This window comes from Argopecten irradians, chromosome 3 (genome assembly GCF_041381155.1).
Source record: "Argopecten irradians isolate NY chromosome 3, Ai_NY, whole genome shotgun sequence".
NCBI classification, from domain to species: Eukaryota; Metazoa; Mollusca; class Bivalvia; order Pectinida; family Pectinidae; genus Argopecten; species Argopecten irradians.
In genome coordinates, this window is record NC_091136.1 from 31,477,771 (window position 1) to 31,502,616 (window position 24,846).

Below are 24,846 nucleotides of genomic sequence, written 5' to 3' on the forward strand. Positions count from 1 at the left end.
AAAATTAAATAAACTTTAAATCAAATGGGTCCTAACCACATATCATCACTTATACTGCTACTATAGTCTTTTGTGTCACTGAGGAAGCCAAATTAATTAATATGTTTGTGTGACTACGTGAGCCAAACGACTTATTACCCGGCGTTACATCTTACTATAAGCTGTCAAACGTCACTACATGGTGGTTGTGTAGCGTGTAGTTGTAAAACTCTGCTAAGGTCATAGTAAAGATCAAGAATTATGTAGTGCTGCCTATCATGTACACTGCGAGGATATATGAGGTAGACAGGCCAGGATTGAACTATATTCTATACAGGTATAAATATAGCTTTATTGAGCCACATTAGTTAATATATAATCACATAAAGAGTTATATAGTTATATAGATTTACTTCAACCGATCAGTGTAATGTGTACATATATTAATGTCGAGGACGCATGAACCACGAAAATAGAATCTGGTCAATTAAACGCTGGTACCTGCTGTACGTATAGTAGTATATGTCAGCCGTTGTATTCCATCGTCAATTAGACTGTTTAGTATAATGGAACACTTTCACATTCTCAATTCAAAAACAAACACAAAATTAAAAAGATGATCTCTATAGCCAAAGCTTTAATGTTATTCGCAAAATCACACAATGCCATATCCATATACTGCAATGAGATGTTAAAGGTAGACAATACAACACATGGTGATTAGGATTGACTTTAGCATGTTTAAAACGGGAAAACATTTTGACTTATACATGTTTAAAATGAGGTAATAAAATGACAGTAGCTGTGGCGGATATACCATCTAGTCCTGTAGCTTTAGTACAGTCAATACTGGACAGAAACTTGGAAACAAAAGATAATGAGATTTCTGGTATATCGTATACAGTGTCCACAGGCAGGTGTCTAGATACAAAAGCTTTTATAGTACTTAGACTATCAGGTAAATGTGTTGATTCATTATCAGAGATATACTCTTTGACAATATTGGTAAAAAAATTGTTAAAGTTATTGTCAATTTCATTGTGTTCATCAATTTGCATGTCATTTGAGGTAATAAAATCAGGTTTAGTTTCCGGTTTATTTGGAACTAATTTTTTAAAATACTTCCAATATTTGTTAGGATCTTTTTTACAGGCATCTAGGACATTTCTGAAAAAATCACTTTTGGCTTTTTTTATTAAAGAAGTAACTTTGTTTCCCCATTTACGATACAAATCAAGATTGTTCATGTTCTTATGATTGTCTCTGATTTTCATGGCTGTGCTTATGTCCTCATTCCACCATTCTGGAATGGATTTGTATCTAAACTCTCTTCTCTTTGAGAGGAGCATGTTTGTCAAGCACTTCAGTAAAAGTCGTAGTCCAGGAATCAAATGCAAGGTTAACATCATCATTTGTATCCTGGGGGGAGGCTTGAAAGGCAGACTTCAAGTCGGAACAGAAATTTTCTCCATTAAAAGTTTTAGTACATCTGTACTTAATGGTGTTTATACCTGTTTGTTTCACATTTCCATGATACTTTTTGACGGCAAATACAGGTTTATGGTCGCTTATGTTAACGTTAGAAGTATCACAACAGGTAAAATCGCTGGGAATATTGGTCCATATATGGTCTATACATGTAGAAGTATTGTTAGTTACTCTCGTAGGTACTGTAACTACATTGTAGAGGCCAACACTTTCCATATCAGCACTTAAATTCCGGTTTTCTGGTGATGCGATGAAATAATCAACATTAAAATCCCCCATTAGAATAACATCAACGGATTCGGCTGCAGCTTGTTCTACATTGGCCACCAGAAGTTCATTCCAGTCACTTCTGAAAGTCGGTGGTTTGTAGAATGAACTAACCAACTGCGGTCTGGTGTTGGTTAGACAGATCTCTATCCAACATATTTCAAGGCCGCTATGATTTAGATCAGGTCTTTCTTTGTATTTTATATCTTCTCTGATGAAGAATCCTACTCCACCACCACTTCTATTAGCCCGATCACGCCGAATAAAATCATATCCTGGAATACTATAGCTACTACTGCAGTGGTTACTATTTAACCAAGTCTCACATAATCCAACAACACTTGGTTTTGACTGTAAAATTTGATATGAAATTTCTTCAAAGTGTTTTGGAAGACTTCTCACATTTCAGGTTATAAACGAAAGTCCCTTTGGTAAATTGCGCTCTGAATATGAACTATGAATATAAAAAATGATATATACATGAAATACAAATATATATTGTGAATACCGATTATTGAATAGGAACTTGATCACAACTTCAGGTGAATGAGCAATTATCATAATTATGTAAACATATGATCAAAATGCAGCATTCACAGCTCATATAAATTTCACCTTTCACATATACATTTCTTAGTAAAGCAGTGAGAGTTTACTTTTGGTAGTAATAAAGGACTGAAGTTTTTTTGGAGAATCATTTTATAGGATGTCGATATATCGTGATTCTTCGTGCTCAATTACACGGAAAGTTTTTCTTAACAACGCTTACTTTCACCTCATCTTAACTTATAATACTATACAAATAAACATATGCCCTACAAACGCTGCTGTTATCTTCTATGTTTTCATAACAAGTTAATAACTAGAGATATGTCTGTTAGACATTAAGTGCTCGCAAAATACTTCCTAACCTTAATTTCCGCTATGAAACCATCCTCTGCAACAGGTGTACACTTTCCTTTACTTCATCAGAACTTTAAATGTGAAATTACTTTGAAGTTCTTTGTTACATAAAATTGTGTGTATTATCATATTGATATTGATAAGACAAACTTGTTTCGTTGTTCAAAATAGTCGTCCGCTAGAACACCGTCCAGTCTATGTGCACGTGCGCATGGTGACTTACCTGTGACATGCTTGAACGCCTTTCTGGGGTACATTATATCTAGAGCTCAGACACTCAGACTGATATTTTATAACATAATCTCTCACGTAAAGCTATGTAATTTTATGAATATTAATTAGAACTGCAGCAAATACAGTCTATGATCACAGGGTTTAGTAAGCGATAGTACAACGTACACCTAGGACCTAGGATGATGTGAAATAAATTATATGTTTGGCCGGTACTAAAAGTTATCGAGAACATCGAGACCGATGCAAGAGTTTATATGCTACGCCGCTTGAAGTTTACACAAAACAAATGCGTTTAGCACTGTGAAATGTCACTGTTGTTAATTTATAGTAGATTATCACTGACAAATATATCTTAATATATGTTTTTGAAAGTTTGGTGTCACTAAATCATGGCGAAATCTATTAAACGCTATAAGACACTGACTTCCGGTATCGCGTGCGCAGTTGGAATCTGTGTATAGCGGATGTACACAGACTCTATATCCGACAAGAAAAATAATAGTACGAGTACACTCGCACTAAAACAATCTTGATTTTACAGAGGTTCTTATTTTGCAGTTCGAAGTTCCTCAAGATGGTTGACGCGGAGGAAAGTGTCAGCCTCACGTAGCATCTGTCGGATGTTGTAAAGAGCGAGGATACCGATGTCATCTGTGGTAGATGTTTCCATATAATAGTTCCTCATTGGCAGCACAGTCATCGGGGGTAAACCGAGGAACTCTGCAGCATCTATACATCTTTGTCTGATCAGAGAACTCCTGTACACATCTGATGTGGTCTGCATTGTCGATTCACACACGATATCCACCTTGTTCAGTAGGATCAGCTGAGGGATTCCTAGAAACAAGTATGATTAAGGAATATAAGACTATTTCATATGTGGTTATGAAGGATAGTGATATTCTACTCGAGGGTTTGTTTGTGATTTGTGGAGCTATAACACGAAAACTCATGAGTGTACTGTAAATAAACAGCGGTTTATGAGGAGAGTACACTATGATCTTTTAGGTTTGGCTCCCTATATATAAAAAAAACTATTTTCATTTATAACATATTTTGTTTACACCAATCTATATATGTGGAAATATAATATTTTCAACTATTACACCGACCGTTCAATAAAACTTTGTTATATTGCACAGTTCGAAGTTGTATTGCACGCTTCCATGGAAACGTTATATTGCACGTTCGAGATGTTATATTGCACGACTTTTGGAACACCTCGCAGTTGTTGTCTAGTTTTGTAGAAAACCTTTGAGGAAACTTCCGAAAGTGAGTTACGTTATTATGACGTCACAAATGTTCACGCTCAATATCGCGCTAGCTTTATACATCTCGAATCAAGCACGTCATGTAGACGTTTACCGAGCAAAGAACGGACACGATGAATGTGTTAGATTAAAAGGCTACATTCAGGTCTAATAATGTGAAAACAGACAAACCGGAGTTACAACGTGACGCACGTGGGCTATACGTCAATCTTCAATAGAATTTGAAGCTTTTTCGTACAATACGGTGTTGATGATTTTGTTAAGTATTTGTCGTATTCGTTTTATACAAATATTCAACTGACAACTGGTGATTATGTAATAAAACAAATATTCCTTCGGCCTTGTGCAATATAACATTTGTTGATTACCACCACCTCGGGTTACATATTATGAACTAGAGCACAGTAACCCATGAAATATTTGTAAAATATATTCGTCAATGCATATATTTCAATCTTGTTCCGTGACATTTCAAAATCATATCTTTTTAAAATAAAGATATTTTTTTTTAAATTTTTCAATAAATTCATTTCACCGTTGATTCAGAGATGGCGTCACAACGGTGACATCATTTTTACGTTATGAGATAAATTATATAGTTTCAATGGAAATGCTCGTTACTACGAAGATGGAATTATTGTCATACAATAAAATATAACATTAAAGGGAGATCAATATTACAACAATCATTGAATCAGAGTATGTCACTACTTAATTTAAATTAGTTGTCAAAGTTTCAATTTGATAGGGATATGCGTACACATATACCATATTCTCTAATGTTTATACGTGTAATACTGGCTGGTATAGGGCAATACCCCATGTCGACTGACGGTATGACTACCCTTGCAATAAAGCTTCATGACGTCACATCGTCAACAAAATTACTATTTTCTAGGTAGAATTTTAACATTTTCTTTCAGATACTAGGATAGATTTACTTTAAAAGATACAAAAACTGGGATTTGCGTTGAAAATATCACGCAATTTTCATGTATGGATAATTGACTTGCAGTCGTGTTTTTTTACCAAACCTTTATTTCAAAATTGCGGAAAATCATAGTAGTAAAATTTCAATAAAACGTCAAGGTATGTTGTAAAACCCGGCGAGCATTTTGTGACCCTTGGGTAGAATATCCTTATCCTTCATATCCACATATGAAAGAGTCTTACAATAATGTATATAGCTGCCCAAAAAGTTCATGAATATTTGAAGAATATTCATGAACTTAAAACCATCATGAATGATCATGAATGATTTTTCATGAGTTATCCATGAACTACAACTCGCAGCTTTGGTAAACGCACAGAAAATTTCATTGGATTTAGTGGTATTTTCAGTGGAATTGCAGTGGACAATGGTAAAATTTGCCCGAGGTTTCATTGGAATTCCACTAATTTCTAATATTTCCAATAGAAATCAAATAGGAAATTGCTATGGAATTTGCTATCAATCCAATGGGAATGCTATTGGAATCTTGAAATCTAGACATACTGAATTATGATGGCAATAGGTATAACCCATATATTAATATATAACTTTAGAAGACTTTAACATGGAATACACGATAGCTCCGTGCTCAACTTTTCATACTGCCACAGATAAGTGCTAAGAAAATCTGTTATCATGATAAGTGCAGCAATTAATTTCATAATATATTTAAAGTAAATTAGTCTTTGTCTAAAATAAACCTTTAATTGTAGAGAAAGATAGATTTTATGGACAATATAACAATTGACAAATACACAAACCAATTAAAATATATATGCATACTAAGGAACATTATAGCAATATGAGTGTGTAACGATTTTATGTTGATAAAGAACTGCAGATAAATTAAAACTTACTGAAAGTATTCATTTGTGCTTAAGTAGACATTCAGGAATGAGATAATTCTTTCACTAAATAACCAAAAATTTCATTTTAAGAAGAATGATGTTTCGCCCTTCCACACTCCACTACACACATAACAGCCATTTTTGATTGTGACTGTTTTGGTGGGAATATATAAAATATCAAAGAAAAACATTTTAACAAAGCATGACAATTTATTGACTCGTGCCTATAAGAAATCATTTTCATTCATTATGAAGAATTTTAATGAATTTCAGTTATGCATAAAACTTCATGAATACCTCTTGACACATTGATCTTTGACAATCATGAATGTTTCGTGGATTCATAAAACTTCATGAAGAGTCCATGAGAGTCATTTGATGAACATTCATGAACTTTTTTTCACGAACCACAACCTGCTAATATTCTTGAAAGTTCGTGAATCATTCATGAACATTCATGATTTTATGAATACCATCACGCAAGGACGGCTATGTTCGCGGGGATGATATTCTCGCGATATCGCAGGACATTGCTATCACCAAAATTTAATTCGCGAACTATTGAGACATGATTGAGTCACCTTGATATTGAGAGCCAGATCGCGAGAATATGAAACCGTTACAATTGAGTTATTTGTTGAAATTGTGAAAAGTTTGACAGTCTTAAATTACCGTCTAAACAGTATAACACAGGAGTTTCTGATGTGGTTATCAAATTCGCCATTGTGAGTTCAGATTCATGTAGTCATTATTAAGCAATTAGTACCTTTTTGGTCAACATGAGCTTGGATATTCTCAATTTGACTCCGGACATCTTCAGTTGTGAATGGTGTATGTATGTCAGCATGGTCGCTGTGTTTCTCGGCATCCAGGACATAAACTACACAGTGGATTTTGTCTTCTAGTCCTGGGTGTTTGTTGTACGCATGCATGTTCTCTTTCAACGGAGAAGCGGTGTTAATCTGGTTAACGGAATAATGACATTAATTTCTAACCTGAGATCCTGGTACCTTATGAATTACTCTTTGTTTTATCTTTATCTATGTCCATATTATGTCTACATCTTTACATATTGTACATGTTTGGCTAATTTCAAAATGTTACAAGGAATGTTATTATATATATATATATTATATATATATATATTAGACGGTTCTTGTTATTGTTTCTCGTCAAGCATTTACCACGTAGTTATTAAGTATATGTCCTTCCAGGATTGACTTTATATCTTGTGTGATATCGACTCCATCCTCCAGACCTCTGCAGTCACACAACTGGATCTTTAGTTGCCTCCTGTTGTCGGATGCATAAATGGGGTACTTCCGGACCTATTGATATAATATAAGACAACAACATAAGTGAAAATAATAATGAAAGTAGGAAATATGAATAATCACCTTGGCATATTATTGTTATACATAATGTTAAGGTGGGAGTTCAGCATAGTCAAATTACAACACTTTATATTAAAAGAATAAACCAATGGATCTAATTATGGATAACGTTGGTATCTCCAGTGGGGTGATAATGACGGAATATCATCATTTAACGTCAGTCCATCAACAGTAGAAACAATAGTTCCGCACAAACGTTATCATGTACTCCGTGGCTCATGAATTAACTCCATTAAATACACAATAGCTGGAAACTAATCGACTTGTAACTCAAACTATGTATATCAAACCATAGATAGAGCATCAAAGACAAAGATATAGTACCGCCGATGTAAAGCTCTGGTCTCTGTTTCCAGCACTAGCTGTCGCTGTCACGTGACCACGGAGAGAAGAATCTACTGTGTTGATAAAGCTCGACTTCCCCCCTACTGGTCCAATAAACAGTATGTTTACGTGTTGAAGGGTATCTTCAGCCACGCCCATATGTTTCAGTGGCCAGTGGTATTCGATTTCTCCCTGGACTCTCTGGTGGTACTACCAACAAATATTAGGTATTATATGACTTGTCTTCCTTTATTAATTATCAGACATTTTCCCTTTGGTTTTATATCAAACAACTACTACAACGTTGCATCTTACGTTGATAAAGGTAACCTGTTAAAAATCATAAATTGTTAAAGGCGCAGTATATAATTATGTGTAACATCATATTTATTGACAGTTCGCCAGCTTTCAATGAAAATATGCATGCTGCAATACTTGCTCCAACAATAAATGGGTACAGGTTCGTGTGCTAGCACGAGGCGTGGCATAATTACACATATTTTCTGGTTGTTTAAGTTTATACCTACCCCCTTTCTCAGAAGGAGATGAAATATATAATACATAATACTAGGGAGTATTCGAGTTATTTTCTGGAACATACCGAATATAGTTAGCATAGTCATTTAAACGCTAGATAGAAAACGAACACAACTTTCCAGACACGACAGACAGTTAGCTCTGTAGCGTGCCAATATGTGTAAACAGCCTAATACTGTAAACTAGTTTTCTTTCGCGGCTACTAAATTTCGCGATTTCAATTTCAAATATTTTCGCAGAGATAAAGTTTTGCGAATTTAAAATTGAATGGAGAAATCTTTGAATTCAATGGTGCAAGAATTATCTAAGATATTTATTCGCACGCGGATATAAACTTTCGCGAATTTACCTTGATCGTGAAATTAGCGCAAATAATTTCCCGCGACAGAAAGTTGATTCACAGTATATTGGCTTGTTTTCTCGCAAAGGGGACGTATATCTGGACTACATGAAATAGTATTAAATAAAGATGCTAGCTAAAAGGGTCAGGGACTAATATTTCTTTCTTGCGTCCGTTTCAGGCTGCCATTCTGACCTTTGTACCGTGTTAATGAATGAGACATGTGTACCATGATATAATAAATCTTCCAAAATACTTACTTCCCTGTCAAATCGGGGTTCGAGTCTCCACTGTCCATCCAACAATTTTGGTTTTTTAACTAAAGTGAAACGTAAACAATGCATAACTTAGTTTACTTAACTCAAAGCAGAATTGAAAAAAATACCGACCATGAAACTTGCTATCACTTTCTATTAAGTAGCTCGGTGGTTTTTGTAATATTGAATACCATGGTAAATATTGCTTCTGATCCGTCAACTTGGAAAGCACGATATGTCTGCTATCTAGATATTAAAACTTTATAATGTAGCTTCAAATATTAATGTAAGAAAAACTTTGTTTTATATATTTCAACATTCAGCATTATGCGAATGCCCATGGTTTTTGCCATGTCAGTGTTGTACTATAATTTTACGAAAGGGCTATTCCGGTTTCTAGAATAACAAGTACTCATTGTAATTGACACCATTACATAGTCCCCAAACGCATCCCCAATTGCAATAAATCAAGAACGGAGTTGCACAGTGTATAGGAACATCTTGGGAGAATTTTGATGTACTTTTATATAGGAATTCAGGGTCTCCTAAAATGTACATAACTACATAACTCGGTTATCATGACCCAAGACCTGGCCATGCCTTGTACCTGCGTATAGGGCGCACCCCAATTTTTCACTTGATAGTTTATGAAAAAAAGTGCGCAAAAATACGGTAATACAAGGCTATTTTCAGAGGAATTGATTTGGCAGTTATCATGACTGTATGGCATCCCTTAAAATTTTAAGTTAAAACCCCCATTTACAATTTTCAATGAATTGCTGACGAAAAATTGAAAACAGGAAGTTGGCAATTTTTTATCATATTTATCAGCATCTCTAATACCCCTATATACTATTTTTTATTGAAATCAGAGACCAAAATATAAAAACAGGAAGTTAGCCCAACAGGCATCTTGGAATACCAAAAATCTTTATGAAAATGTTTTGATGTTGTTCGCCATCCCTTAAAACCCCTGTAGACCAATTTTCATTGAGATCGGAAATCGAAACCTGAGGAACAGGAAATGAGCCAGTGGCCATCTTGGAAAAGCAATATCTTTACGAAAACGTTTGCATGTTGTTCGCCATCCCTAAATAATCCAATAGACCAATTTTCATTGAGATCGGGGACCGAAACATGAAAACTGGAAGTTGGCTAGTGGCCATCTTGGAATACCAAAATCTGTACGAAAATGTTTGCATGTTGTTCGGCATCCCTTAAAACCTTATAGACCAATTTTCATTGAGATAGAAGACCGAAACCTGAAAACAGGAAATGGGCCCTGGCGGCCGTCTTGGACTTCCGGTCCCGGAAAAAAGCCTTTATGCACCAATCCACACCCTATAGAGTCTGTCTACCAAGTTTCATGATCATCGGCCCAGTAGTTTCTGCGAAAAGTGTCGGAAACCATTCCGGCGGAAGTAAATGGAAGAAATAAAAATAAAAATAACTTACATAATATATTATAATAATAATAAAAATACTGTAATAATGAGGTATCTTCATAATTCCAAGTGTTCCGAAATCAGAATGATTTTTTAATGTTCCAGCAAAATTAATGTTTTTTTATTTTCTTACTTTTTGAGAAAATCTACTTTTTATGTCCCTGTTCCCCCAATGCAAAAATTCAATTCGAAGGTCTTTATCACTCCGGTTTAGATTCCGGTTGAAAACAAGCGTTCTGACGCCCTTCAAATTTGCGAGTTCAAACTCAACAAAAGTAGCGGAACAATATCAATAAACCAGATATTTTCAGCACTAATATCGAGATTAATCCGGCATAGAACTCGATACCAGGTAATAAGAATTTCCTGTAACAGTTGCGATAGGAAAATATTGCGATGTGAGTAAATAAATGTTTAATTTTCTTTATTCTGATTACAATTTCTAAATTTGACGATTTGATCTCGAACATTCCAATGAGGTCACTTTTTAGTTCTCTATGAGCACGGGTGTTTCGACCTTGCAAGCTGACGTTTTGAAGGAATACGCATTCATTTGTGGTATTATGGTGGCAATTTGCACTAATATCCAACATAACATAGTTTAAAATAATCTAGTGTAAGTTTATCTTGAAACATTTCATTATTCAAACTACAAAAAGAAAAGGAAACAGTAGGCCTTGTACAATGTAAATCTTACAGAGTTTGTGAATACAATGCTTCGTTTAGTAGATGAAATTCATGAAATATTGCACAAAAGCATTATTAATATGCTTCTGAAACATATAATTAATGATTTGAATTGAATATGTTTGACATTGTGTGTAAAAAATCTAGATCTAATTTTGTTTTTTCGCCGTCGAAAACCGATGAAACCGCGGTATTGGGTCGCGAGCAGTTATCGTGATTTTTTCGTGGTTTTTTTTCTTATTCATTAAAAAAGAAGCGATCTTTGAAGACTTAGACATTCACATGGACTATCTTTAGTCCAAAAAGTTTCGGAAATAGCATTCTTTTTTTTATACTTGAGTTGAACCAAATCGGACCTGTTCCCGACTTCGACTGTAGGCCTCTCCCATGCTGTTATCGTGATTTTTCATGCAACCTAGTAGAATTTTACGACGCACACGCAGTAGGCTCGATCGAAAGATATCATCTAAAAAGATAGTATTGTACAATTTCTCACTGCATATAACTTTGATATTCCATGGTAACGTTATACAATGAAAACTGTCGTTCTCTCCGTATCAACGTAACACGAGCCTGTGCTTCGTCTCAGCGAAATCTAACTCATTCCTCTCTGAGGTGTCTTCACCGACGTTCGAGCATTTCGATAAAAATCACTAACCGGAACAAGGACGTTATAAGCCTCATCAATCAATCAACAAACAAAGATTATCTTATATACCAGGTATATTAAAGAACAACCAAAAACTGTAACTTTTTCATTTTTCTCCATGTTGACACAACAGCTACATGCACATTACATTTACAAAAGTTTTTTTCCTATTAGGAAATACTAAATCATCCATCATCAAATATTTGCTATTAAAGATAGATGATTTAAACAAAATCACTGTATATAAAACTAAGCAGGAATATGTCTTAGTGTGAACGTGCAGATCTTCTGATCTTTCAATTCTCACCAGCGGCGGCAATTTTTTCGTTTTTTTTTTTTTTGTTTTTTGTTTTTTGTTTTTTTTTATTAATATATCACGCAAACATGCCTATTCAAACTATTCACAAAATCTGGTGAAGGCTTCATGTACATGTAGCTATTACTACAAAATATATAATTATATATCTGAGGATTTACATCGGATACACGGTCAGTATCTTCCAGTAGGCCAAGGACGTATCCTTGAATAGGCCTACTAGTTTTATTTTGGTGTCGACACGGGAAGACGAGATGGCTCCTGTCTCCTAGACATTAAAACAACTCATTCATTTCCTCTAGGCAAATAATAATTTGAAAATTTCATTTACCGCCTGCAAAAAGACGTCCTAGCCTATCGCTACCCACAATGCACTCGATCGTGGTCTTATATTATGTAACTTTTGATCGATAATTTGATCCAAATATACATGTCTTCGACAGCTATATTTAGATTATTCATCGTGTAAAATAATTGCTATGTACATGTACAAATGTACGTCATGTCCACATGACTGAAAATGAATTATATATTATGTAAATATCGGTTAGCTTGTAATTAATTTACATTATATATAATAATAATAATAATAATAATACTGTAAGGGGTATCTTCATAATTCCAATTGCTCTGAAATCAGAACGATTTGTTAAGTGTTCCAGCAAAATTAATGTAGTGTAACCTACTTACTTTTGGAGAAAATCGATTTTTTTGTCCCTATTTCCCTGATGCAAATATTCATTGTTGCTATACTTGGAAGGTCTTTTTCACTACGGTGTTTATTTCCGTTGAAAACAAGCGTTCTGACGCCCTACGCGGGCTAAGTTCATTTTACGAATTTAAAGTCAACAAAAGAAGCGGAACAATATCAAGAAACAATGCATTTTCAGCTCTAATATCTCCATTAGTCGGGCACAGAACTCGATACCGGATAATAATAATTACCTGTAATAGTTGCAATGGGAAAATATATTACGATGTCAGTAAATAAATGTTTAATTTCTTTCGTTTGATTCAATTTCTAAGTTTGATGACTTGATCCCGAACATTCCAGTAACGCCACTTTCAGTAGGAGTGAATGAAACGGCAGTCAATCCCGCCAAACAGTGACGTCACAATCACCGGAATGACGTCGCTTACATATTTCCCACGGTAGTAAAAAGGAGTACACACTCATTCGGTTTAGTGAATGCATCTTTTCTTGATCATCAAAGAAGCGTTTCGCTTTGAGCGAAATCGTGTAAATAACAGGCAATTTGCTTTCGTTTTGAATACCATCTTCTGTATGTATAATGAAAACGTTGCACGATAAACAGAATACACGGTCACTGTCTTACAATACAAGTTTTATTTTGGTGTCGTCAGGGAAAACCGAGATGACTCGGTAAAACCTCCTCATCTCATCTCATCGCACAAACGATAGCAGCATCGATATTAATTATAGCAAAATAAAACTGTCCAACGATGGAAATATTGCATGTACATTCATTATTTACATAAACCAGTAATTAGAATAATCATTTATTTCATTAAGACTAAATAATTTGCAAATCCCATACACCGCCTGCAAGGAGATGTCCTTGGCCTATCGCTACCCACGATGCTCTCGATCGTGGTCTTATGTAACTTTTCATGGGATATTAAATCTAGATATATTTGTTTTCAACAGTTAAATTTCTATGAACATGTGTAAAACAAGCAGTCTCAACTGCTATATATATTCCGAGACCGTAAAATGCAATCTTGGTCACTTCAGCCAAAACACATGGGCACGCAAAGTATGGCAGAAACGTTTACTGGTAATTTGATACGTATGCCATTTAAAAGTACTGGAGACCTTTTGATATGCACGTGTATATCATGACGTTTCAAGTGGTGCCCGTATTATTTTTTTGCGAAAAATGAATTATACATATACATGTATGTTATAAAATTCGGTTAGCTTTTTATTGTCATTATTGCTATATACACTGTATGTGATATTTAAACGAAAACACATATTTTACCTAAGAGGCCAATGATATATATAATGTAAGTATCGGTTAGCTTGTAATAATTATTAACTTACATTATATATGATAATAATGATACAAATACTGTAAGAGGTAAATGTTTCTTCATAATTCCAATTGTTCTGAAATCAGAAAGCAAAATTAATGTAGTGTAACTTACTTACTTTTGGAGAAAATCGACTTTTTGTATCCCTATTTCCCTGATGCAAATATTCATTGTTGCCATACTTGGAAGGTCTTTATCACTACGGTGTTTATTCCCGTTGAAAACAAGCATTCTGACGCCCTTCGTGGGTTACGTTCATTTTACGAATTTAAAGTCAACAAAAGAAGCGGAACAATATCAAGAAACAATGCATTTTCAGCTCTAATATCGACATTAGTCGGGCACAGAACTCGATACCGGATAATAAGAATTTCCTGTAATAGTTGCAATAAGAAAATATTACGATGTCAGTAAATAAATGTTTAATTTCTTTCGTTTGATTCAATTTCTAAATTTGATGACTTGATCCCGAACATTCCAGTGACGTCACTTTTAGTAGGAGTGAATGGAACGGCAGTCAGTCCCGCCAAACAGTGACGTCACAATCACCGAAATGACGTCGTTTACATATTTCCCACGGCAGTAAAAAGGAGTACACACTCATTCGGTTTAGTGAATGCATCTTTTCTTCATCATCAAAGAGGCGTTTCGCTTTAAGCGAAATCGTGTAAATAATAGGCAATTTCCTTTCGTTTTCTTATATGGTATGAACTTCTATTTCCAAAAATCTATATGAGAAAAAAAATTAATACAAGTAAACTTTGACTTCTCAGAGGAGTACATCCTTAAGTGTGTTAAGATTACCCAATCAAATTTCTTAGTTGTCAAAAAATATATATATATATAAATTACTTTTGCCGGTACCGGCATTGAGATGAGCATAACAAATATTGTCTATTATAATGTCGCTTATATTAGGGGAGAGACTGTCATTTTTCATGAATCTACTTGGGATTAAATAATAAATAAAATTGTTTATTGATGCTGATTGTTTAGTATTTTTAAGTGGTAAATACTGCATGAGTACATCGCTGCATAATAGATAATGTTAGAATGGGGATTAAATGTAATTTCTCATGAATCTACCTAAGATTAGATAATGAATTAAAGCGGCAAAATCCATGATGTAATCTTGGATAGATTCATGGAAAATGACATTTAATCCCCATCCTAAAATTATCTTATATGCAGTGATGCACACACGCCATATTTACCCCTTAAAAGTACCAAACAATCATCATTAATAAATAAATTCCAAATCACATGTTTCTTTCCGATCAGCTAATCAGATCGCTTCTTACATGTACATTCAGATATCGCAAAGCTCATTTCCCCAGATGATTGCATTGTTGATCCTACGATGTGGTATGAGTGTAAAAAAGTGTAGCATTTTTATTAGAATTACCGATTCGAATATTTATCAATGGATTTATGATCTTTCCAAGACATAGATCTGTCTATGAGAAATCTTATAATGTTTGTCTCTAACATCGACGAAACGGCCGAAATTGTTGCGATGTTCGCTCTACGATCGATTGGATGGATATTTTGGATATTACATAGTGTTTTCTGAATAATGTTAAGAAAAATACTGAACTACCGACTTTAATTACAGTGTATGTATAAAAGCGTATAACTTAGCCGTGGTACCTAGACCTACGTATGCAGCGTCCAGTTTGTAAGACCAACATCCTAGACATTTATTATAAAACACAAACTAATATTCCTTAATACATTTGTACATTACAAAAATATAACAGACTTTAACACTGTGGTCTATGTAAAATTATTAAGTTGGTTGTTCCCTATACAGGTAATAGATAGGAAATGACAATAGTTTTCATTTGAAACTGCAGCCGATATCAATCATCATTACTTGCACCATGCTAAATTTAGTTGACGTTATCTGATGCTTTCTGTTAATTAATGTTAATTTAGTGGTTGATTAATGATACTTTACGTATATGGAATGTTCTTGCTTTTCACATATATAAATTACTTGATAAAATGCTAAATGTTGCGCTTTTCTGACAAATATATATAACTATTTAAGGTGACAAAAAGCATATTCACATACTTAGAGTTTCGGTCAGGTTTTGGATGTCTTCCTTTGCCTTCAATAATTGTCTTTCTGTTTGTTCCGACTTTTTAGTCAGTTCTTCTAGATCACGCTGAATATTGAGTTTTTCGTATTGAATATCCATCAACTGTGAGTTCAATTTGTCTCTCTCGGTTTTAGTTGAACGTAGCTCCGCATCACGTGAAGCTGTATATGAAACATGAATTATTACTATCGTGTACAACTATGATAACGAACCATTACAAAAAATATTTTTCCTGTAGTAGAGAATTGTACATTATTGTAGTCATAACAGTATCCAATAAAGTTGACATGGTCATTCTGAGAGGTTGTGCTGAATGTAACATGTATATATCAATCATTGATTTTAAACCCATTTGAATGGCATAAAAATGTCCAACAGTTGCCATAAAATACAGCATCTACATGCGTACTTTTATGATTTAGTACTTTCAAAGTATTTCGTGAGTTGATACATTTGTGGTCGACCTATGAAACAGCGATCACATCAAGCCTTTATATCACTAGTTTTTGTCATTTTTTCTACAAGTTTGTTTCCAGATACCGGTGTAAGAGCCTAATTCATGCATTAGTTGTATCATGTTTTTCTGCTTCAAATATATAAAGCAGATCGTATCAGCCCTTCTCATGTGGTGTTAATAGACTAATTGAGGTTTAGACAAGATTCATATCAAAATTAAACTTGATAAAACTGAAATTCATCCAGAAACAAGAATATCAAGATATCGTCACTATATAAAATAATAAGATTACCGCACTCGACTTTCAAATGCGCGTTTTCGTCTTCAATGTTCCTGATTGACAGCGTCCTCTGATCCAGGGTCTCTTTGATTTGATCATGTTTTTGTGTAAATTTTTCATTTCTTCATTCCGTTTGTGATGCTCATCTTGTAAATTGTGGAATTTGTCCTCCCAAATTTCTTTAATTAAAACATTTAAGTACGTTTTTTTTGTGGCATATATTTCTGGTAGTATTAGATATATACAAATGTACGTACATACAAATATACAATGTAGGCTTTCTCAATAACGCTACATGTTCTTTGTATTGTCTCATTTATTATAAATATAAGCTATAAGCTCGGCCTGTCCATATGTTTATGTTTGTAAGTTTTCGCGATACCTAATTTGGCTGACTAATTTAATAAAAACACAGCTATTTTCAATTATTATCAAATTTCCGCACATACCTACAGATCAGGTTTAAATAGTCGATATACGTAATTACCAACTGGATAACTTTCAATTAACCTACTTTGAAACAGGTGGATTGCATACTGCATCAACGCGTAAATGTATAGACCTAATAACGCTTCGGTAATTGTCGGTTATTAGCAATGACGACTGTTTGAAGTTGGCAGGTACATAATTATGTATATTTACAAGACGATTTTCGACCGCTCGATGTCATAGGTTTATCTGCATGGAATAAAGTTCCGTCTATTATCTTTATTTTAGGTAATTGGTACAATGTTCGATCATTGTATATGTTTTGTGATTACAAAAAAAAATGAAAAGCTACGTATAGTATGCCTTTGATAAGAATGCATAAATCTTGGTAATTTAGACAAACCATTTTAATTTGCTATAATATTCAGATTATCACTCGATGTGTTAATGTTTGGCGAATGCTATTTTATTTTAAAAAAAATGGAGATCGTGGATATTGGCTCTCTTTTTTAAAATGGAGATCGTGGATATTGGCTCTCTTTTTAAAATGGAGATCGTGGATATTGGCTCTCTTTTTAAAATGGAGATCGTGGATATTGGCTCTCTTTTTAAAATGGATATATGGATATTTGCTTTCTCGCATACTTCACGGGGATATCCGGTGGTTGCTAGGGAAAAGCTATCTGTGTCTTAGACAGGGGGGGTGTAAGACAGCTCACACGCGCTAGACAACCACGTAACATCATCACTACATGGGGCGTAACTGCGGCGCGCATTGTAGATGACGTCATCAATTTTGACGCATAACGACGCTCCTGCGATAATGGCGCGATGAAAAAGCTGGAAACCAAGTGGAATTTCATCATTTTTTCTACTAAGTATATGAGAAAAAGAATCAAACATGGGTCTGTGAAGTGGACAGGGATATCTCAACCCGAGTGAAAGATTTCGGCCTGTCAACCCGAGGCTTGCTCTAGCTTTGTTACTATCTCAACCTGGCATGTCCTTAAATGACCTTTGTTAATAGGACTTTGAACTAGTGAAAATTTTTGAAGGCACTAAGTCTATTTACTTTATTTTCAGAAAAAAGAATAGAATTTGTCAACACCCAAATATTGTACGATGATGATTACTTATCATAAATTGTAAATGCGGTTAGGGAAATGATTTCTATATAATACACTGGTAAAAGTTTGTGTCGTTGCAATCATAGACATATATAATAACCTTTTTGTCCTCAAAATTTGTTTTGGGAGAGATGATACAGATCTTGCGGTCACAGTAAATGTCTGCTACGGGGTTCATTGCTAAATTGTTTAAATGTTGTAAATAACACAATCGAGATCATGTCCTTGAATAGTATGTGGTGGTGAATCTATTTTCACTTTGATTCATTTAACTTGATTTGTAGTCGTAGTTGATATACATATAAATGTAAATGTTTCGTATGTTATGTTTTATCATTTACCTTAGTTTAGTTGATTTACTTCTATCTATACATCTATAGTTTGTCATAGTATTGTCTGTTGTATTGCTTGCTTTTGTAACGACCCCATGGGAGATGAGCCATTGGCTCAATGGGTCATCGACGTTTAAATAAAGTTATTATTATTATTATTACAAGCTAACCGATATTTACATAATATATAATTCATTTTTCGCAGTTTTTTGTCATGTGGACATGACGTACATAGCAATTATTTTACGTGATGAATGATTTGCGTGCCCCTATGCTGAGGTGACCAATATTACATTTCAGGGTCCCGGTTATCTTTTACACACGTTCCTTCCACATATTCATAATTCTAAATATAACTGTCGAAGACAGATACATCTGGATCAAATTATCGATGAAAAGTTACATAATCTAAGACCACGATCGAGTGCATTGTGGGTAGCGATAGGCCTAGGACGTCTTCTTGCAAGCGGTATATGGAATTTGCAAATAAGTATTTGCCTAGATGAAATAAATGATTTGATTTAATGTCCAGGATGTCTTTCCGTGTCGACACCAAAGTGAAACTAACAGACCTTTTCAAGGATACGTCCTTGACCTACTGTAAGATACTGACCGTGTATCCGATGTAAATCCTCAGATATATAATTATATATTTTGTAGTAATAGCTACTTGTACATGTAGCCCTCACCAGATTTTGTGAATAGTTTGAATAGGCATGTTTGCATGATATATTAAAAAAAAAAACGGAAAAAACCGCCGGTGGTGAGAATCGAAAGATCAGAAGATCTGCACGTGAACACTAAGCCAGATTCCTGCTTATTTTATATATATACAGTGATTTTTTTATAAGAAGCAGATAACGCTGTTATTTTAATCACCTATTTTTAATAGCAAATATTTGATGATGTATGATATAGTATTTCCTAACAAAACAAACAAGGAAACAAACTTTTGCAAATGTAATGTGCATGTAGCTGTTGTTTCAACATGAAGAAAAGTGAAAAAATGATAGAAGTTTTTGTTGTTCTGTAATATACCTCGCAAACGATAATCTGTGTTTGTTATTTTATGGATTTTTTTTTCGAAATGCTCGAACGTCGGTGAAGACACCCCTGAGAGGAATGAGAGGATTTCGCACAGGCTCGTGTTATGTTGATACCAGAGATTTAAATAGTGTATTAGAAATTTAAATCTCTGTTGATACGGAGAAAACGACAGTTTTTATTTTATAACGTTACCATGGAATATCAAAGTGATATGCAGTGAGAAATTGTACACTACTATCTTTTTTTTAATTATATCTTTAGATCGAACCTACTGCATATGCATCGTAAAATTCTACTAAGTTGCATGAAAAATCACGATAACTGCAGGTAGGCCTAGGTCCGATTTGATGCATTCAACTCAAATATAAAAAAAAATGAATGCTATTGCCGAAACTTTTTAGACTAAAGATAGTTCATGTGAATGTTTAAGTCTTCAAAGATCACTTTTTTAATAAATAAGATAAAAAAAAAACACGAAAAAAAAATCACGATAGCTGCTCGCAACCCAGTACCGCGGTTTCATCGTTTTTCGACAGTGAAAGACCAAAATAGAGTTTTTACACACAATGTTAAACATATTCAATTCAAATCATTAATCATATGTTTCAGAAGCATGTTAATGGTGTTTTTGTGCAATATTTCATGAATTTCATCTACTAAACGAAGCATTGTATCCACAAACGCTGTAAAATTTACATTGTAGCCTAGGCCTACTGTTTCTTTTTCTTTTTGTTAAAGTGACGTTTTAATAATGACATATTTCAAGATAAACTGACACTATTATTTTAAACTATGTTATGCTGTATATGATTGCAAATTGCCACCATAATACCACAAATGAATGCTTATTCCTTCAAAACGTCAACTTGCAAGGTCGAATTACCCGGGCTCATGGGACTAAAAAGTGACGTCATTGGAATGTTCGTGATCAAATCGCCAAATTTAGAAATGGTAATCATAATAAAGAAATTAAACATTTATTTACTCACATCGCAATATTTTCCTTACTACTTAGTATCGAGTTCTATGCCTGATTAATCTCGATATTAGTGCTGAAAATATCTGGTTTATTGATATTGTTCCGCTACTTTTGTTGAGTTTGAATTCGCAAATTCGAAGGGCGTCAGAAAGCTTGTTTTCAACCGGAATCAACACCGTAGTGAAAAAGACCTTCCAAGCGAATTTTTGCATCGAGGGAACAAGGACATGAAGTTGGTTTTCTCAAAAAAGTAAGAAAAATGAAATACATTAATTTTGCTGGAACACTAAAAAAATCATTCTGATTTTGGAACAGCTGGAATTATGAAGATACCTCTTACAGTATTTTTGTTATTATTATTACATATTATTTAAGTTAATTACAAGCTAACCGATATTTACATAATATATAATTCATTTCCATCTAGAAACATGAATACCAATATATCGTCACTATACAATCTTACCACGTTCGGCTTTCAATTGCGCGTTTTCCTCTTCCATTTTCCTATTTGATAGCGTCGTCCCATCTAAGGCCTGTTTGATTCGATCATGTTCTAGTTGTAACGTTGCCATTGCTCCTTTCAGTTTGTGGTGGTTATCGTGTAAAGTCTGGAGTCTTTCCTCGTTAATTCCTTTAATTGAAACAATGAAATAATAAGTACGTTTTTGTTCGATGTTCATTACCCTGACCTTGTATAATATCGTAATCTTTCGTTACTAATTGGCCATACCTACGTCTGTTTTACCTGTCAATTATCATCCTTCATTCAACGGACACCTCTGTATAACGGATTATTCGACATATGTCGGTTAAACAAAGGTTTAATGTATATTCTGCGTATTGCTTTCAGATTATACGATTGTTTTAATACATTGAGATCAGAATATCTATGGAGAACATTAAAAATTTGTAAAAATAACGTTGACAACACTTTCAAACAAAAAACACTAGGTGAATAGCTGAAGGAGGATTTTTCCTCCGGCACAATAGTTTTTAATGAGCTGATTTTTTCGCATTTAAAGCCTATTTTCAACAAATAACATGCTACTATTTACTTTGTACGTCTTTATATACTCGCATTCTTTATTTCATATGAAATCCCTAATACCATAATTGATGCACATGCCATTATTAGTGTACAATTTGCCTGCACATCTAATATTAATATCGACGGTAAGTCTATGTCAGTTTTATCTAAAATATATTTTACACCAATGCCTGACTTTGCCTTCATGAATAATACCAAGTGCGGGTACTGGCAGATTATGTACAATTGTTTGTCAAAAGTGATTGAAAACTTTATCACTAATTGCACAGGATTAAATGATGTTAGAATGTTCTCTGTTAATGACTGTTGTTTTCGTAGACGTTTAACGATACTTAGATGGAATATTCGCTCTTAACATATTAAAAAAACACTCAATAAAATGCTATATGTTCATCTTGATGACACATATATCTAGAATTGTAAGTTACAAAACGCATATTCACATACTTAGACTTTCAGTCCGGTTTTGGATATCTTGCTTCGCCTTCAATAATTGTTTTTCTGTTTGTGCCGACTTTTCTCTCTGTTCCTCTAGATCACGCTGAATATTCAGTTTCTCATGTTGAGCATCCGTCAACTGTAAGTTCAATGTGTGTCTCTCTCAGTTTTGGTTGAACGTAGCTCCTCATTACGTGAAGCTGTATATGTAACATAGATTAGCATTACCGAGAATATATGATAAAAAGTTACCATAATGCATTCTTTCTGTAATAGAGAAAATTGTACATTATCGCATAAACAGTTATAATAGTATCCAATAAAGTTGATTTGATTATTTAAAAAAAAATTAAAATGAATACAACATTGATATATTTTATGCCATAAAAATCGCTTAATATTTACTGTATTCCAAGAATTCTGAGAGTACATACAGTTATGGTTGACCTATGTAATATCGATTCTAATGTTAAGATTAAGTTTGTTTTACATCAATGGTTCAACAGTTAAATGGTTCAATCGTGCTGTTCCCAATCGTGAACGACATACTTTTCATGGAGAGCAAAGCAGGAATATGAAATTTGAAATATATCCCTTCAGTGTTCTATGATGCAATAGCGGCATCAACCTTCAACTATCAAATATAAAATGTCTGCCTGTCCAAAAATGAAATAAGCACAGCTGTGTTTCTAGAGAAAGATATACATTAAGTTTAAGAACTATCCCTTCATCTATAACAAAATAGTTATGGACGAACGGACGAAAGTATGGACGAACGGACAGGGCACGGATCACGAATGAAAGACGGTTAGAACAGTCCACCATCTGATGATAATGGGATAAAATTGACGATATTACCTATCTCGAATTTTAAACTTGCGATTTCCTCTGCCGTTTTCATGTTTGCAAGCGTCCTTTCCTCCAGTGTCTGTTTTGTTTGATCACGTTTTTCATGTAAAGTTTTCACCTTTGTCTCTAGTTTGTGGTAATTGTCTTGTAAAGTGCTGAGTCCTTCCTCGCATTTACCTATATTAATGGAATATTGAAACGATAGTAGTTAGTTATAAATGATTAATCTCCAATCAGTCACAATGCAGTTAACCTGAAGTGTTGCTGTTATAATATTTCCTTATCATAAATTTTATTTATCAAATATTGATAAATCTCACTTTCTTGTTTTATTATTTTCAGTGATTGTTCTGGTGTTTCCATATTGTGAATAGAGTTCTATTCTGTTGATCCAGTTCACGTTGAATATGGTGTTTCTCTTGTTGCATATCTCCAGTCTGTGTTCAAATCGTATCTCGTACCTCTGATTGAATGCAGGTTATCATTACAGTAAGCTACAGAGGTAAACATTATCGAGAACACAATATTGAAGATTAACATTATACAGTGTTCTGCAGGTTAGCACATTAGCACAAAAACATGTTTCAGTTAACTTCATTTGGACCCAATGGGAAAGCCGTGGTGACTATAGCATTGACATAAAATATTGAATATAGATTATTTAGTTTAAATCGTATATCATCTCACAAGGTTCGCTTCAACTTTATCTTAAGAAGATTACAAAAATCGTAGTGGAGAACAGCATTTTCAATATGATTCGATATGATGAAAGTAACATGTTAATGAAAAATAACTCTTAAACATTGTCCGTAAATATAAATAAGTTTCTAGAGATCACGCAGAAATACCGTCTTCAGAGAATTGATATGGTGCCTATTTCACAGTATGATATTGTTACATTTGTCTGTTAACTACATACTTGGCTGATCGCACTATCTTCCCTCCGTTCATCCTCAACATTAAAGTGATTACTATCACCCACTTAATATCGACCCCTGGACTATGTCATTGCACAAGTGAAGACTGTGTGCGACAACAGATTAGACAGGTAATTTTGCCTTTGATAATCAAATAACATTTCATGACTGTGACATAGTGCAGGGGTAGACATTCATCATTATTTTAGAATAACAAGCTGACAAAGATGCTTTTCATATTGAACAGGGAATAACAGGAAAGAATTGTCGATATAAAAAAAGACGATCTTACCAAGTGCGGTTTTTTAAACGCGCATTTTCCTTTTCCATTTCTTTAAGTGCAAGTGTTTTGTGATCCAGCGTCTTTTTGTTGGCATCATGTTCTTGTTGTAAAGTTGTCATTTTGGCCTTTAGTTTCTGACGATTATCTTGCAAAGCTCTTAGTCTTTCGTCGCTTGTACCTTTAAAAAATATTTAGACAATAAGTACTCGTATTCTGTCTTTGCATATTACCTGTTTACCCTTGGTGGTAGGTTTCCATTGTGACGTCATTATTGTGTAAGTGAAAATTGTGTCGGTTTCCCTGAATGATTATGTGTCAATAACCTAAATAAACATGACATGACGGTCAATACTTCCCCATCATGGCAAATAACTCTGTAATACGCGTATAGAGAATAAGTGATTTTTAACTGTATTCGTCATCTAACTGGACATGTAGCTGTTTGTACATTTCATCTTTACTCCCATTTCGGGCTAACGTGATCGTGTTATAAAACCAGGATCATACATACATAGAAATTGCCAACTCCGCCATTTTCACAATCGGGAGATGTACCTCTGTATG

At 34.1% G+C, this 24,846-nt stretch overlaps 1 protein-coding gene across 1 annotated transcript; it reads right to left on the reverse strand.

Annotated features, from left to right (window-relative positions):
• Positions 1–1,303: 1,303 nt before the first annotated feature.
• LOC138318206 (interferon-induced protein 44-like) lies at positions 1,304–23,254 on the reverse strand. Its single transcript, XM_069260394.1, has 9 exons — positions 23,092–23,254; positions 22,243–22,433; positions 21,211–21,378; positions 16,066–16,254; positions 8,837–8,895; positions 7,700–7,909; positions 7,166–7,309; positions 6,748–6,943; positions 1,304–3,708 (listed from the first exon to the last, which is right to left on the reverse strand). The coding sequence occupies exons 3-9, from the start codon at positions 21,317–21,319 to the stop codon at positions 3,419–3,421; spliced, it is 1,197 nt and encodes a 398-aa protein (XP_069116495.1). The 5' UTR covers positions 21,320–21,378; positions 22,243–22,433; positions 23,092–23,254; the 3' UTR covers positions 1,304–3,418.
• Positions 23,255–24,846: the final 1,592 nt, after the last annotated feature.

Excerpts from the sequence above, each read along its gene's own strand:
- LOC138318206 (XM_069260394.1), bottom strand. The coding sequence starts at position 21,319 with ATGGCAACGTTACAACTAGAACATGATCGAATCAAACAGGCCTTAGAT. Across the intron at positions 7,910-8,836 it reads AACCCCGATTTGACAGGGAA|TACCACCAGAGAGTCCAGGG; the intron begins GTAAGTATTTTG and ends ATTTGTTGGTAG. Across the intron at positions 3,709-6,747 it reads AGCTCATGTTGACCAAAAAG|GAATCCCTCAGCTGATCCTA; the intron begins GTACTAATTGCT and ends ACTTGTTTCTAG.